The sequence below is a fragment of the Rattus norvegicus genome, chromosome 4 (genome assembly GCF_036323735.1).
Source record: "Rattus norvegicus strain BN/NHsdMcwi chromosome 4, GRCr8, whole genome shotgun sequence".
Lineage (NCBI taxonomy): Eukaryota > Metazoa > Chordata > Mammalia > Rodentia > Muridae > Rattus > Rattus norvegicus.
Window position 1 is genome coordinate 171,169,139 of NC_086022.1, and position 15,537 is coordinate 171,184,675.

A 15,537-nucleotide genomic window follows, 5' to 3' on the forward strand; every position below is an offset into this window, starting at 1 on the left:
CAGTTAATTGGGGACCGCAGTGGGTTTCCTGTGGTTTCCCTGTTTTCCGATGTTTTGTAACTATCTTGTTTTAACTTTTCTAGGAAGAGCCAGAGCTGAAATCTTTGACTTCTCGTCTGTGTAGCAGACTTTAGAGGATGGTATATCACTTAACTTTTATTTGTTTATTTTCTAGGCCAAGATAGCCAGATTAACCAAACGTTTTGGAGCAGCCAAAGATGATCTTAAGAAAAGACAAGAAGTAAGCCTCTCTGTTTAGTCTGCATCCGTGTCCTGTTACTATGGCGGCTCCTATGAAAGAGAACATGTAATTGGGGCTGGCTCACAGTTCAGAGTTTCCTTTACTGTACTAGTGTGTATACAGACAGTGCGGAGAGTTCTCCATCCACACCAGCAGGCAGGGGTTGGGGAGCGCAAAGGAGGGGAGGCAGAGACAGACACATGTACATACACTTGTACTCTGGGTCTGGCTTGAGCTTCTGAAACCTCCAAGCCCAGCCCCAGTGACACACTTCCTCCAAGGCCACACCTCCTAATAATGGCACTCCTTGCTGACCAAACATTCATATCTATGCCCCCTGTGGGCAATTCTTATTTAAGCCACCACATTTAGCTACCTTTTAGGAGGTACTAACATTTCCTTTATCATGAAAGTAAAATTTGCTTTTTCCCCACATATTAGTTTATATAGTCTTGGAGCTGAACCTTTAGACTAATAATTTCTTGTCGATATTCTTAGATGTCAGCATTTACATTAATCTATTTGAGGTTGCAGACTTTTTGAAGCTGTGTCTTCTTTCTTTAACATTATGTTTTAAAAGGCTAGGCATATAGCTTGGTTGGTGTGTGCCTGGCTAGCATGTAAGAAACCCTGGAATCCATCCCAGCATGACACGGGAAGGGCATGGTGTGATAGCACCTGAGCTGCAGGAGGCAGGAGAATCAGGTTGAAGGCCTTCCTTGGTTGGCTATAGAGAGTTTTCTTTGTTTTGTTTTGTTTTTTGTTTTTTTTCCATGTGGTGAGATTTAATGGGGGAAATGAGACAAGAGAAAGAAGAGAAAAAGAGCGGCTATAGAGAGTTTTGTGACAGCCTAGAGTACAAGAAGCTCTGTTTCACAAAACAGAAGTTTTGTCTTGGAGACTTGTCTTACCTTGTTTACTTGTTTGTACGTTCTTGCTAGTGTCTTCCTTTCATTTATATTTTTCCTTATAGTCATCATCTATTGTGCTATTGTTACAGTATGCAGACGAAGATTAGATTGTGTCATTCTTGTTCCCTTTAACAGTTTGAACAAATTTTTTTAAAAATAGAATTAAATCTAAACACCAGCACAGCTTTTGTTTTGCTTTCTTTTGCTTGTTTTTTTCTTTTTTGTTATTTCTTTATTATTCCACTATATTTTTATTCCTAATTTAGTATGGCAGTTTAAATTTATTTTCAGTTGAGTAAATAGTATTTCTATGTTTTGATACCTCCCATTATCTGGTACACAGTGATTGCTAACAGTAACAGTGTTAGTTATTGATATAGTTCCATACCACATCCTCCTCTTCTGAAGAGCTTGAGTTACTGTTCTTGTTGTCTGTAATCATCGTATAGTGGACCTGCATCTCACTTAGGTCTGTGGCCAATTTATTAATTGATGACAGCTGCCTATGTAAGTTACTTTTTGTCAGCTCCATAGATTGGAAGAGAAAATGCTTCGTTTCCTTCCCTGGGAGAATAATGGCTTTTCATGAGATAATCCATCTTCCCCAAACAAAGCCATTTTAAAGGTTGACTTAAAAAAGAAACCTGAGATATTTAGATTTCACAAATTGTCAAGAAAATGAAGAAAAAGCATCTGAAGTCTCGTGGATCTCAAATGGATCACAACGTGGCTGCTACCCAGAGCTCATTCTAAACTGAGAAGTCTGTGAGACTGAGGAGTGATCACTTCAGTAGTGTGCTCCACACCTGATGCTTCTGTTCAGTTTAAAATGTGCAGAGAATTAGTTACTTCAGAGAAGCAGAAAGTTCTGTGAAGCCAATCAAAAGAGAAGTGGCACCACTTTCTGAGCTGTGAACATGCACAGAGCTTGGTGCCTTTCACATGTGGTGAGCAGCGTCACTCTAGGCACCAGAGAAGTGAAGTGTACAGAACTGTCTACTAAGTTAGAGGGAGAGGCATCAGAAGGAGAAAAGGACTGACGTCACCGGAGATTGACAACATGAGAAACTTTGAGGTTTATGAAAAAAAAAAAATGTTCAAGAGAAGATAAGAAAAGACAAAGTGATGTTTTCTGATCTTGCAGTGTTTTCTATTAGTTAAATAGCAGATCAAGAAATGAGAAAGCCTGGGCTGGAGAGATGGCTCAGCGGTTAAGAGCACTGACTGCTCTTCCAGAGATCCTGAGTTCAATTTCCAGCAACCACATGGTAGCTCACAACCATCTGTAATGAGATCTGATGCCCCCTTCTGGTGTGTCTGAAGACAGCTACAGTTACTTATATGCATAAAATAAATAAATAAACCTTAAAAAAAAAAAAAAGAAACGAGAAAGCCTTGAAGGTCTTATTTTTCTTCTTAAACAATTCCTATATATTGGAATTTATTTTTTACTTCGTTATTTCCCCCTTCCAGAGCCCTCCAAACCCACCCATATCACCAGGAAAGCCTGCCAATGACGTCAATAGCAATAATAATGTGACCTACAGGTAAGACCTGTGTCCTCTTTATATTGTTTATTTTAGAAAGCAAGATTAATCTTGGCATATAATTATAGATGCCTATGCTGGTGAATTGGGTATATAACATATGTTAGGTCATGTAATTTTTTTTACTTTTCCCTTAAAGTATGTATTGTTTTTGTGAATTTATAATGTTTTCTTAATACTTTTAAAACTTTAAAAAAAAAGAAAGTTATTTATTTTTAGGCTTTTGTTTATATAGTTTACATCTTGCTCACTGCCCCTCTCATGGTCACTCCCTCCCATAATCCTTCTCCCCTTCTCTTTCTCCAATGAGTAGGTATTCCCTCTCCCTGACGCCCCCTACTCCTCCCCCCGCCCCCCACTTCAAGTCTCTGTGACGCTAGATGCATCCTCTCCCACTGAGGCCAGACAAGGCAGAACATATTTGGGCCCACCCCCCCTCCTTGAATTGTTCCAGACCCACATGAAGACCAAGCTGCACACCTGCTACATACATGCAGGGAGTAGAGAGAGTTGTTCAGTTGTGTCAGTTTCCATGAGTGTGTAGGCTTTCTAGTGTTTCTGCTGTTGTTGAAGTTCAGCTTTAATCCATGGGGGTCTGATAAGATACAAGGCATTATTTCAGGTTTTGAAGAAAGATCCATGAGGTACTGGGAAGAAGGTATATTCTCTTGTGTTTGGGTGAAATATTCTGTGGATGTCTGTTAGGTCCCTTTGATGCAGAATATCTGTTAGTTTCATTCATTATTTCTGTTTTTGTCGATTGACCTGTCAGTTGGTACAAGTTGGGTGTTAAAATCTCCCAATATTAATGTGTGGGGGTCAATGTATAATTTAAGCTTTAGCAATGTTTCTTTTACAAATGTTGGTACATAGATTTTTTTTTTCCTTTGAGTATGAAATGTCCTTCCCTGTGTTAATTTGGTTGAAAGTCTATTTTAGATATTAGAATGGCTACTGCAGTTTGCTTGTTGGGTCCATTTGCCTGGAAAAAACTTTTTCATCCCTTTATTTAGCCTGAGGTAGTATCTATCTTTGTTGCTGAGATGTGTTTCTTGTATGCAGCAGAATGATGGATCCTGTCTTCACAACCATTCTATTGGCCTGTGTCTTTTTATTGGGGAATTGAATCCATTGATGTTGATAGATGTTAATGACCAGTGATTGTTATTTCCTATTATTTTGATGTTGGTGGTGTTAATATGTATTTGCATGTGATTCTCTCGTTTTTGCTGGTATGGATTTACTTATTTCCTGTGGTTTTCTTGGATGTAGTTATCCTGCTTGGGTTGTGATTTTCCTTCAAGTATTTTCTGTAGGGCTTGATTTCTAGATAGATATTGTTTGAATTTAAATTTGTCTTGAAATATCTTGTTTTCTCCATCTATGGTGATTGAGATTTTTGCTGGGTATAGTAGTCTAGGTTGGCATTTGTTTTTTTAGAGGTTGTAAGATATCTGTGCAGGCCCTTCTAACTTTTAGAGTTTTTCTTGAGTTGGTGTAATTCTGATAGGTCTTCCTTTGTATGTTACCTGGCATTTTTCCCTTGCAGCTTTTTTTTTTCTTTTCTTTTTTTTTTCGGAGCTGGGGACCGAACCCAGGGCCTTGCACTTCCTAGGCAAACGCTCTACCACTGAGCTAAATCCCCAACCCCGTTCCCTTGCAGCTTTTAATCTTTTGTGTTTTGATTATTATGTGGTGGGGGAGATTTTTTTTTTCCTGGTTCAGTCTGATTGGTGTTCTATAAGTTTCTTGTATGTTTATAGGCATCTCTTTGTTTAGGTTGCGATTTTTTTTTTCTGCGCTCTTGTTAAGAATATTTTCTGGACCTTGGAGCTGAGCCTCTTCAACCTATTTTTATTATTCTTAGGTTGGGTCTTTTCATGGTATCCCAAATTTCCTGGATGTTTTGTGTCGGGAATTTTTTAGACTTATTGTTTTCTTTTACTGATGTATCAGTTTCTTCTATAGTTTCTTCTGAACCTGAGATTCTCCATCTCCTGTATTCTGTTGGTGATTCTATTGTAACTGTCCTCTTCTAGGTTTTCCGTCCGGGATTCCTCAATTTTTTTTTTTTTTTTTTTTTTTTTTTTTGCTTCTAGTTCTACTTTCAAGTCTTGTTTAATTGTATTTTCCTGTATATTTTTAAGGTATTTGTTTCCTCTTTAAAAACCTCTACTGTTTGATTGTATTTTCCTGTATTTCTTTAAGGGATTTATTCATTTCCTCTTTAAAGGCCCGTGTCACTTATACCATAAATATTTAAATCATGGATTTACGGTCATTTTCCTGTGCTTTGGTTATGTTAGGACATCCAGGGTTTGCTGTAGTTTAGTTGCTGTACTTTGAAGGTGTCATGTTTTTCTGACTTTTGTTGATTGCGTTCTTTCGAAGGCTTTTAGCCATCCGCATGTCTTTAGTCTCTGGATTTTCCTATAGTAGGTATCTGGAGGGGGCGTTAAACTCGATGGTCCTGGTGTGGCAGGCCTCTGCTGGGTATCCTTGGGTTGTACGGTTCCGGATCTGCAGATCTTTATGGTTCAGGAGCCTCAGATCTGATGAAGGAGGGTGGAGATGTGTTTGGGAGACTGGAGCTCCGCCTGGACCTGCAGGCTGCTCAGGGCAGTGTGGCCTGCCCCAGTGGACTCTGAGCAGGGTAGATGGGTGGGGAAAGGGAAACTGACCTGTATGGTTTAGGATTTGAAGGTCTGATAAAGGTAGGCAGAGAGGTGTCTATCATTGTTCTTTACTTTTGCACTGTTAATTTTTAAATGTATAGGGCTCAGCCTCCCCAAACCCTATGTATTTCTTTATGGATGTGTCATTAGTAGTTTTTAGCAATTGAATTGCTTAATCAGCGATAAGAATGTGCCTGTGCCTATATTTAGTCTACAGGTAATGTACTGAAGATGTCTGAAAATAGACTAGGACTCTTGTGCAGTGAGGGCTCTCTGACATGAAGTGCTCTGTGTACCAACTTCATCTTGAGGAATAGGACACAAACCACAAATCCCATCACGTTTCCCCACCATGGGCCACTGTTTCCCTGTTCTTTGGTGGGTCTCTCCTAGGACGACATGGCCATTGACTATCTATGTGTCTTTTTCATAGAAATGCAGGCACAGTGCGACAGCTGCTGGAGTCCAAAAGAAATATTAGCGAGGGTCCACCACCGTCCTTTCAAACTCCTGTGAATACAGGTAACGTTTTTGTTGTTGTTTTTAATACCAACATACATTTTCCCAAGAAACCCCATTATCTTTGCTTCTCTTGCATTCTTTTTTTTTTTTTAAAGATTTATTTATTTCATATATGTGAGTATACTGTGCTGTCTTCAGACACACCAGAAGAGGGCATCAGATCCCATTACAGAGGTTGTGAGCCACCATGTGGTTGCTGGGATTTGAACTCAGGACCTCTGGAAGAGCAGTCAGTGCTCTTATCTACTGAGCCATCTCTCCAGCCCTCTTACATTCTTTTGTGGTTAGAAATGGGTTAGAAAACAGGGTACTTTGGTATAAATACAAGTCTATTTCAAAAACAACTTCAGGATTCTAAATAAGTATGCAAGTACATACAGATGTTCAAAGTCCTAGTGCAGGGCTTCTCACACTTGTCCTGCTTAGGCGCTTACAGCCCTGTGCAATTACTAAGAAGTCCAGAGAATTTTTGGAGTTAAACTAATTGGTATTGCCAATTAAGTTAAAATAAAAGTTGAAGAACTTTTTGTTCACTTAAAATTAATAATAAGCTGAGAGGCAGGAAGATCTCTGAGCTCAAGGCCAACCTGGTCTACATAGTCAGGGCTAGGACAGCTTCTCCACACTGACACCTTGTCTAAGAAATGAAAAATGATAGATTGTAATAAGCTTGCAGTATGCACACAAAGAACTTATTTTAAAAAATAGAAAATAGCTTTAATTTTTTTTCCCCAGAGCTGAGGACCGAACCCAGGGCCTTGCACTTGCTAGGCAAGTGCTCTACCACTGAGCTAATCTCTAAACCCTAAGTTTCAGGTTTAAAAATGGTTAGTGAAAGAGTAGAGATCTGAGTTCCATTTCCAAAACCCACATAAAACAAATGGACACATAGGTAAAGGCAGCAGTCGCAGCACTAGAGAGGGAGGTCAGCAGACTCTGGCCAGCCGGCCTACATATGTGGTGAGTTCTAGGCCATTGAGAGCCTGTCTCAACATAGATGAAAAACAAGAAGCAAATGGGGGGCGAATGTGACTAAGATACTGAGGATTGTGTGTGACGCTGCCAGTGACTAAATAAAAAATACTGGAAGAAAAAAAAGCCAATGGCGCCAGAGGACTGATACTTGAGCTGCCTTCTGCTCTCCACGTGTACACAGATGAGCAAACATGGAATTATCATGTTCCCTTATCCATATTTTTTTTAAATAATATTTGATTCTATATAGATAAAAGATGTCAGGCTTTTTTGTTTGTTTGTTTGTTTTTGAGACAGTTTTTCTATATTAGCCTGACACTCACTCTGAAGACCAGGCTGGGCTCAAACTCAGATCTTCCTGTCCCCGCCTCCCACGTGCTGGGATGATAGGTTTGCTCCACCACTGCCTGGCAGGCTGGCTGGATTCTTACGTCTATGTCTGCTTTAATCCCTTCAGTCTGCTGACTTTCACATGAAGGACATGCAGTCTCACGCAGGTACATGGGAACAGACCGGCCCTTTAGATGGTTGGGTGCTCACTCCCCTTTGGTGGGGTCAATGCAGAACAGAGTCAGAAATCATATTAATATGGTTTTCTCATTGTTCTTCTAAGTCACTTTTTGAAGAAAATAGGCCTTGTTAGGCTTGGTAGTGCAGGCCTGTAATTCCAGAACTTACTGGCTATGGCGTGTAGATGATAAGTTCAAAGCCAGTCTGTGCTTTTTCTGGAAGATGGGGCATAATAAAAATGATAGTTTTTATTACTTCTTTATGGATATTTTAAAGTGAAATTTTACTTTTTGTGAAATACTATAATAAGCATTTGCTAGTTAGGAATTTAGTGTGACAAGAGCGTTTGGTGCCTCGAAACCACCTTGGATTTGTAGTGTCTCCTTCTCCACAGTTTATTTTCCATAGTTTGTTACTATGGACTGCAAATATTACATGGAACACTCCACAAATAAATCATATCTTTTACAATATTATAATAATTCTGTTGTATTTTTAGGTACTTTTTTTTACTATGCCTAGTCTCTAGATTCTATTTCACTGTAAGGACACGTGTACAATCCTGTGCCCAATAATGACATTTCAGAGAGTTCTGAAAGCACAGGAGACAGTTGTCTGGTGAGCGCATAATGCAGCCGAGAGCCTCCTCGTCAGCTGCTGAGGTCTTAGCCCTTACTGTGGGAGCTCAGTGTCTTACTCGTGTGCATGTTACATTCACGTGAGTAGACCTGTAGCAAACAGAATTATATACAATACCTCACTTAGCTGTTTTATTACACTTACCGCTAGTTTACTGTAAGCTGATATGCTATTTTATACTTGTAGTACGTGCATAAATTTCATATTTACCGTCCCAGGACCCATGGAGTGATTGATGTATTCCAACTAGATTTCTACAGCTTTGTGATCATACAGCACTGGAACTATGTGGTGACATTTCTCAAACATACCCATGTTGTTAAGGGTTAGGTGGCTGCGTAGGGAACGACGTAGTGTGGGGAGGGTTCCTTACTGCCTGCTTATGCATCCCCGGGAGTGAGTACATGAAGTCTTCACCCGTGGACCAACAGGCATCTTACGTCTGTCCACATAGTGCAGACTTCAGATGACTCATTAGCATTATGAAAATAGCTTTGACTTTGCAAACTCCATGCAGGCTTCTCAGGAAAGCACAGGAGTCCCTCTGCATTCACTGAGAATCAGTCACCCGGCGTACCTGGGATTTTTGGAATGACTAGATATCTGAGCAGTAAACTAAGTTCTAGTTTAAGCCTGCTCAATGAGACGAATAAGTGTTGGTGTAGTCAGCATATATTCTTGTCCCTCTTAGGTATCTGCCCCATTTCTTAATTCATCTCTACTGTTCCCTCAGTGCTTTTTCCATACCAAGAAAGGGTTATAAACTCTTCTTGAAGGGCTTCTCTCTAGGCTCGTTCTTTCCCAAAGGACTCAGTAGAACCGTCAGGTCTCCTGTGGCTTAGATGGCAGAATCCACTGGTCAGCTTTACTCACCAATGGCCAACTCTTTCTAGATTTCCTACCTAAGTTACATATTGTCGATGTCTTAAGGTATGGATAATGTTGAAAATGAGGTTTTCAAAATATCTGTATATTTTTACTTAGTTTTTAGTATTTTTTCAGTTTTTAGTTCCTCTGAACCTAAAATACTTTAGGAGCTGTTTTGATATTGAGAGAACAATCTCACGTATTAACATTAAATCATGTGGATTTCATAAGACACCAGATACATACATACAGTACTTCTAACCTGGGCCGTGGTTGTGCAGGCATTTAATCTCTACACTCAGGAGGCAGAGGCAGTCGGATCTCTGAGTTTGAGGTCATCCTGGTCTACAGAGGTCAGTTTCCAGACAGCAGACAGGGCTACATAAAGAAACTCTTGTATTGACAAACCAAAACAAAAGTGCTTCTAAGCTTTTCAGAGTTTCAAACTTAAACCTGGTAATCGTTTGTGGTGGCTTTCCTGTGTAGAGCACGTTGAATTCATGTCTTAGGTTTTGCTGGTAAGTTGAGGTGGTTGTCTGCACTGACAGTGCTGTCTATCTCTGCAGTGTCTTCAGCCAGCCATGGCCCGTCCTCAGCAGCTGTCAGTAGCCAGCCTAAAGTGCAGCCCTCAGCAACCTCAGGCTCTCTGCCGGCAGCACCTCTTCTCCCTGTGCCCAGCACGGCCACAGTAGTTGCCACTACTCAGGTGCCTAGTGGGAACCCTCAGCCTACCATCTCTCTGCAGCCCTTGCCGGTGATTCTGCATGTGCCCGTTGCCGTAACCTCTCAGCCTCAGCTCCTGCAAAGCCATCCAGGGACTTTAGTGACCAATCAACCATCTGGCAATGTGGAATTCATATCAGTACAAAGCCAACCTACAGTGAGTGGTCTTACCAAAACTCCAGTCTCCTTGCCACCTCTGCCAAACCCCACTAAACCAAACATTCCGTCAGTGCCCAGTCCTAGTATTCAGAGGAACTCTTCAGCCACTGCTGCACCTTTGGGAACAACACTTGCTGTACAGGCCGTTCCAACTGCACATTCTATTGTGCAAGCCACGAGGACTTCTCTACCCCCAGTCGGCCCATCAGGACTCTATAGCTCTTCAAGCAGCCGAGGCTCCATACAGATGAAAATCCCAATCCCTGCGTTTAGCACTTCCTCCTCTGCGGAACAGAGCAGCTCTGCCACCCCCCGGGCTGGTAAGTTCGTTTGCTTTGTTACACACTGGCAGTCCTACTAAAGTGGAGTATGAGAAGGATTTATTTCTGTGCTTTCTTATTCAGACATATTTGTACAACTTTATGGAATCTGTCACAATTACTTGATCCATGTATACAACATTTAATAATCAATTCAGAGCATTGAACTCTTTTTGTGCCTCAATCATTTTTGTGTGTTGCATTCTGTATTCTGTCTCTACTTATTCAGTTATCCAGACTAAGAGAATGCTACCAGTTTCTGCCGTAAAGTACCTTGAGGCCTAGTCTGCAGTGTGGAGATGGCTCAGCAGTTACGAGCACCTGGATCTATTAATTTTGATAATAGATGATTTTCACCTTCCCACTCTGAGAAGCAGCCCAGATGGATAGGAGGAGGTGAAGAAAGCAGGGCCAGTGCTGCATTAAACACGAGGCAGGCTTTAGCCTGTGGTAAGGGCGGGGCGTACTGAAAGGCTAGGCAAAGGGATCTTGTTACCATTTTGTCAATAATGAACTCACTCTGAGACAGTTATGCCAAGGACAGAGTCATTCTGGATTACAAACAGCATGCACACATACACATGTATATCTAGTATGTAAGTTAAAAAACAACAAAACATTTAATGTTTTGTTAATACTGCCTGTGTTTATTTATTCTTTCCCATGTAAGACAAGTAACCTTGAATTAGTTTTATTGTAAAGGTGTTTCAGGAAAAAAATAGATTTTTTCTCATTTTTTTGAGATAGTATTATTATGTAGTTCTGGCAGGCCTAGAACTTGCTATGTAGATCAAATAGGCCTCTGTCACTCAGAGCTCTGCCTGCTTCTGCTCCCAAGTACCGGGCTTAAAGGTATGCACCACTGCCCCCTGCCAATTTTAAATTTGTTATAAGAAAGTAATTATATTAATATATTACTTCTTCAAAAATACAGTGGAAGCCAGGTTGGAAAGGACATCACGAAGCCTTGGTGTTCCTGCCCTCAGGTTTCCTCGTGGGCCTTTATCTTAGTCGATCCTTTAAATGTAGACTAATATATGTAATACAGGCAGCTCTGTCAGTTTTTAAGTATTTATGGTCTACTCTTCATATGTTCTGAGGGTTTGAAAATAACAGGAGCACCCTACTTGACCAGAAGTCATTTTCAGAAAGAGGATGGATGTTTTTTATATAAGAACACTCCTGATAATGCAGCTAATTATACTCAAAGAGTGAAAGTGAATTACTTCAATGGATATAAAAGATATGTTTTTTTTTCTCCATCTTTATTAACTTGGGTATTTCTTATTTACATTTCGATTGTTATTCCCTTTCCCGGTTTCCAGGCCAACATCCCCCTAACCTCTCCCCCTCCCTTCTCATGGATGTTTCCCTCCCCATCCTCCCCCTATTACTGCCCTGCCTCCAACAATCCCGTTCACTGGGGGTTCAGTCTTGGCAGGACCAAGGGCTTCCCCTTCCACTGGTGCTCTTACTAGGATATTCATTGCTACCTATGAGGTCAGAGTCCAGGGTCAGTCCATGTATAGTCTTTGGGTAGTGACTTCGTCCCTGGGAGCTTTAAAAGATATGTTATAAACTCTTAAAGCTTCTCTTCCGTCTGTTAGAATCCAGTGTGAGCAAACTTGCTTTCCTTGCTGTTCTGGAAGTAGTTTCCAGGTCTGTAACAATCTTCCCATGGGAACTTGATACAAGTCAAATGAAAATGAATACAGGAAAGCAATCTGGGTCGGTAGACAATCTCAATTTTAAGTCCCAACCCTTACATAAAAGTCAGGCCCAGCAGCAGGAGTCTAACCCAGGGGAGTGGCTCAGACAGGTGGGTTCATGGCCCTGTTTGGCCAACCAGCTGAGCAGAAGCAGTGGCCTCCAGGTTCAGGGGACGATGGAGGAGGACACGTGATGTCGCTCTGGCCTCGCACATAGTCCTAACCAAGCATGAGCATCTGCACAGCACACAAACAGAAACAGTCTCTACTCCAGCTAATACATGTATGTGTTTCTCATCCTTGCCGTAACCTGCACTGAATTTATATAATATTTTCCACAAAGACACGTGATATGAAAGAATGGTGTTTTGCTTAAGCATTTACTCATATTGGACATTCTCGTGGTTATACAAATGTTAAACTATATCTCTCAGGTATTCCTTAGGAGAGTTTAAGTTGCTTGGTAATGAGTATATGAAGCTTGAAATTTTACATTGTGAGCACTGGAGAGATGGCTCAGCGGTGAAGAGCATTGACCGCTCTTGCAGAGGTCCTGAGTTCAATTCCCAGCAACCACATGGTGGCTCACAACTATCTGTAATGGGACCTGATGCCCTCTTCTGGTGTGTCTGAAGACAGCGACAGTGTACTCATACATAAGATAAAAAATTAATTTTTAAAAAGGAAAAGAAAAATGTATAAGGTGAATTAACCTTCTAAAACAGTGATCTGTGAGGGAAACCAGGTACTTGTGTAATACACTGACAGGAAAGTCATTGGCAAAGAGTTCATAAGTTATGTGTGTGCAACCTGGCCCTTTCCATCATACATGTGTCAGAACTGTCCTTTTGGTTAAATTTGCAGAAAACCAGACAAACAAGACAGTAGACTCTGCTGTTAATAAGAAAGCAGCTGATAGCACATCCCAGGTAAGATGTTTCCCTTTGCCGCAGCGTCATGTTATGATCAACAGACGTTTCCCTTACATCATAATTACAGGGTTTATTTATTTATTTTTTTTTATTTTTTATTTTTATTTTTTGAGACAGAATCTTTTGTAGTCCAGGCTAGTTTCAAACTCACTGCACGAGTCTTCTGTTCATTTTCCTTCTTTGCTGAATTTAGAGGTTCTTAATACTGTTGAATGTGACAGTGACTCTTGAGTGCTCTACAACACGTAATTTCTCGTTTGTATTCTTTTCCTTGTTGACTTGCGGAATGTCACTGTGAGCTCCACAGCAGTGCACTCTTCGTGTTCGGTCTGCTCGATGGTCTGTGGTACTTTCACATTGTAGATGTTTTCACCAGAAGGAAGTTATTTCTTCATGTACTCAACCACCCCACCTCACTTAACTAGTCGTAGTACATTTGTTTGTTGGGGTGTACCAGTGCACACCCCGAGATTAGAGGACAGCTCCTGCACGTCCGTTCTCTGGGGCTTGAGCTCAGGCCCGGTGCAGGTGCAGACGGAGCCTTCGTCTGCTGAGCCACTGCACTGGCCTCGCAGGTGGTGGGTGAGCTCCGCTCCATCTCCAGTTCTTCTCATTCTTTTTTTTTTGTTCTCTATTCTTTGGGTAGGAAAATTCCATTGGTCAAACATCATTTTCACTGAGCTCATCTCCATTCTGTAAACTGCCTTTGTGCCCAGCCAACATAACATAATATTTAATATTTATTCTTTGGGAATACCTGTGTACAATGTATTTTGATCACATACCATCCCTCCTCCCCTAAATGCTCCTGACCACATCTCTTCCCAACTTCACCTTGCACTTAATATCCAGAGTCCAGTTACTGCTGCCCATATGGGCACAGGCGTTGGGGGTAATCTACCAGTGGCCCAACCCTCTTCCAGCCGCCATCAACTGTTACTAATGCCATAGCCAGAGTGGGGCCTCATAAACCCTTTCTTCCCTCTGCTGGAGTCTGTCTGGCTTGATCTCTGAAGTTCTCATGCCGATAGTGCTGGCTGCAGGTTCATTACTACAGCTCTGTGTCATCTCACAGGCTCCTCCCCATTCCTCGGCTCTTATTTTGTTTCCAGCCCCTTTTCCACCATGTACTCTGAGCCTTGGGTGGTGATGGTGGCAGGGTGGGTTGTTCACAGATTGTCCCATTCATGGGCCCACACAAGTCTAGGTCCTTGACCACTTTTGTATTGACAGCTGCCCATTGCAGAGATGATTCCCTGGTTAAGGTCAAGAGCAGTACAGATCCATGGCTGCAAACATAAATATTTAGAAGACAGTTTGATAACATGACAGTTTAGCAAAGAACAATAATAAATCCACACCCCCACCCCTCAACCCCAGGGCATGTGCCTTCCTCAGCCATGGCCTTTGATCAGGTGTACAATACCAGGCACATTCCCTGCTGTGGAACAGACCTGAAATTGAATTGGAAAGTAGTCAGTTACACCCTGGCACTAATGTCACCATAACATGCTACTATTGTGCCAGTGGGAATGACTTACCTGGCAGATCAGTATTGGGCATGCAGGGACCAGTACTGGGAAAGACCATTGCTACCTTTCCTCTGCAGTGGCCTGCATAGTGCCTGCCAGCACTGAAAGACAATAGTGAGAAAGTTCCAGTTGGTTCCAGATTGAGTATAGTATCTTCAGCAGTACAGTCTTGCCATGTAGTTTTGGAAGACAGAGAGCAATGGTAATAGTAGTCTGTGTTGTCCTGTGGTCTCCATGACCGTAACCGTGCATAACACTGAGACTTTTATTTCATAGCCCATGTCTCCTAGAAGCAACATTGTCCACCCATACCTGCCTCTCTCTGCCTCCCGAGTGTGGGACTAAAGGTGTCCTGACTTTTGTTGTCCAAAGTTAAATTCCACTTTGCTGTATGCTTTTTTCCTCCCACATTTGGTAATAACTGCGATCAGTTGTTTCAAAATGCAGTAGCACTTTGAAGACTGGACTTGTAAATAATATATATAGTAAGTAATGACTTTGTATTCCACGAGGACTAGAAACTTCATTTTGAATTAAACCAATTTGTGGTGTTTGTAAGGGTTTTATAAGATTTAGAATCATCTGAGTTTTCTAAAGTCAGAGAACTCTTTGCTTAATTATCTTTATTATCATTATTACACTTCTCTATTTGTGTGTATGTGCCACAGAACCCTGTGGTGTTCTGAGGACAGTTCCGCATCAGTTCTGCATCGGGTGGGTCCTGGACCAGTCTCACCTAGTCAAGCTCTGTGGCAAGGACTCTTTCCCTGTGCAGCCATATCCCAGATGTAGTCTCCTTCTGTAGTTTCCCAAAACGACTTGACCTTTACAGAAGAGGGTACTAACTATTTAAATGAGTCTCATAATAATGGTGTGTCATTATGTCTCATATGTCAGAGCAGATTGTAGTCGTCATTTCTCAGCATTGCAACAGGTCACACGCTCTGTTAGGCATTTTGTATACACGTGTGTGTGCACATTTTGTGTATCTTTGCAGACTTACATGTCTGCACTCCAGAGGCTGACTCACAGAGCTCCTGAGCTGAGTCTGGTGCACGTGCCGGCTCTGCTGCTGGGCCGCTCGGCCTTCTGCCACTCCCCGTTTAGTTCTGTCTTTCATCCTAATTGTCTGATAATGATTCTCAACAGCGTGCCGAGTTTAGTCAGTTGAACACCTCCTAATGATGCAACAGTGCCTCCCCAGCCGAGATATTTCCATAACTGATGATTTAAGAGTAAGCTTGGCCAGGATTTTCATTGCCAGAAAGTGGATGT

The 15,537-nt window shown here is 41.6% G+C and overlaps 1 protein-coding gene across 6 annotated transcripts in view; it reads left to right on the top strand.

The window, feature by feature from the left end:
* Window positions 1–15,537, top strand: part of Atf7ip (activating transcription factor 7 interacting protein) — an 85,750-nt gene that overhangs the window by 52,017 nt on the left and 18,196 nt on the right. For all 6 annotated transcript variants that reach the window (NM_001107893.2, XM_063286153.1, XM_063286156.1 and 3 more), the window contains 5 exons: window positions 176–241; window positions 2,626–2,699; window positions 5,808–5,896; window positions 9,454–10,089; window positions 12,663–12,727. In NM_001107893.2, the coding sequence (NP_001101363.2) occupies window positions 176–241; window positions 2,626–2,699; window positions 5,808–5,896; window positions 9,454–10,089; window positions 12,663–12,727 (930 nt within the window). The remainder of the gene's footprint in view (window positions 1–175; window positions 242–2,625; window positions 2,700–5,807; window positions 5,897–9,453; window positions 10,090–12,662; window positions 12,728–15,537) is intronic.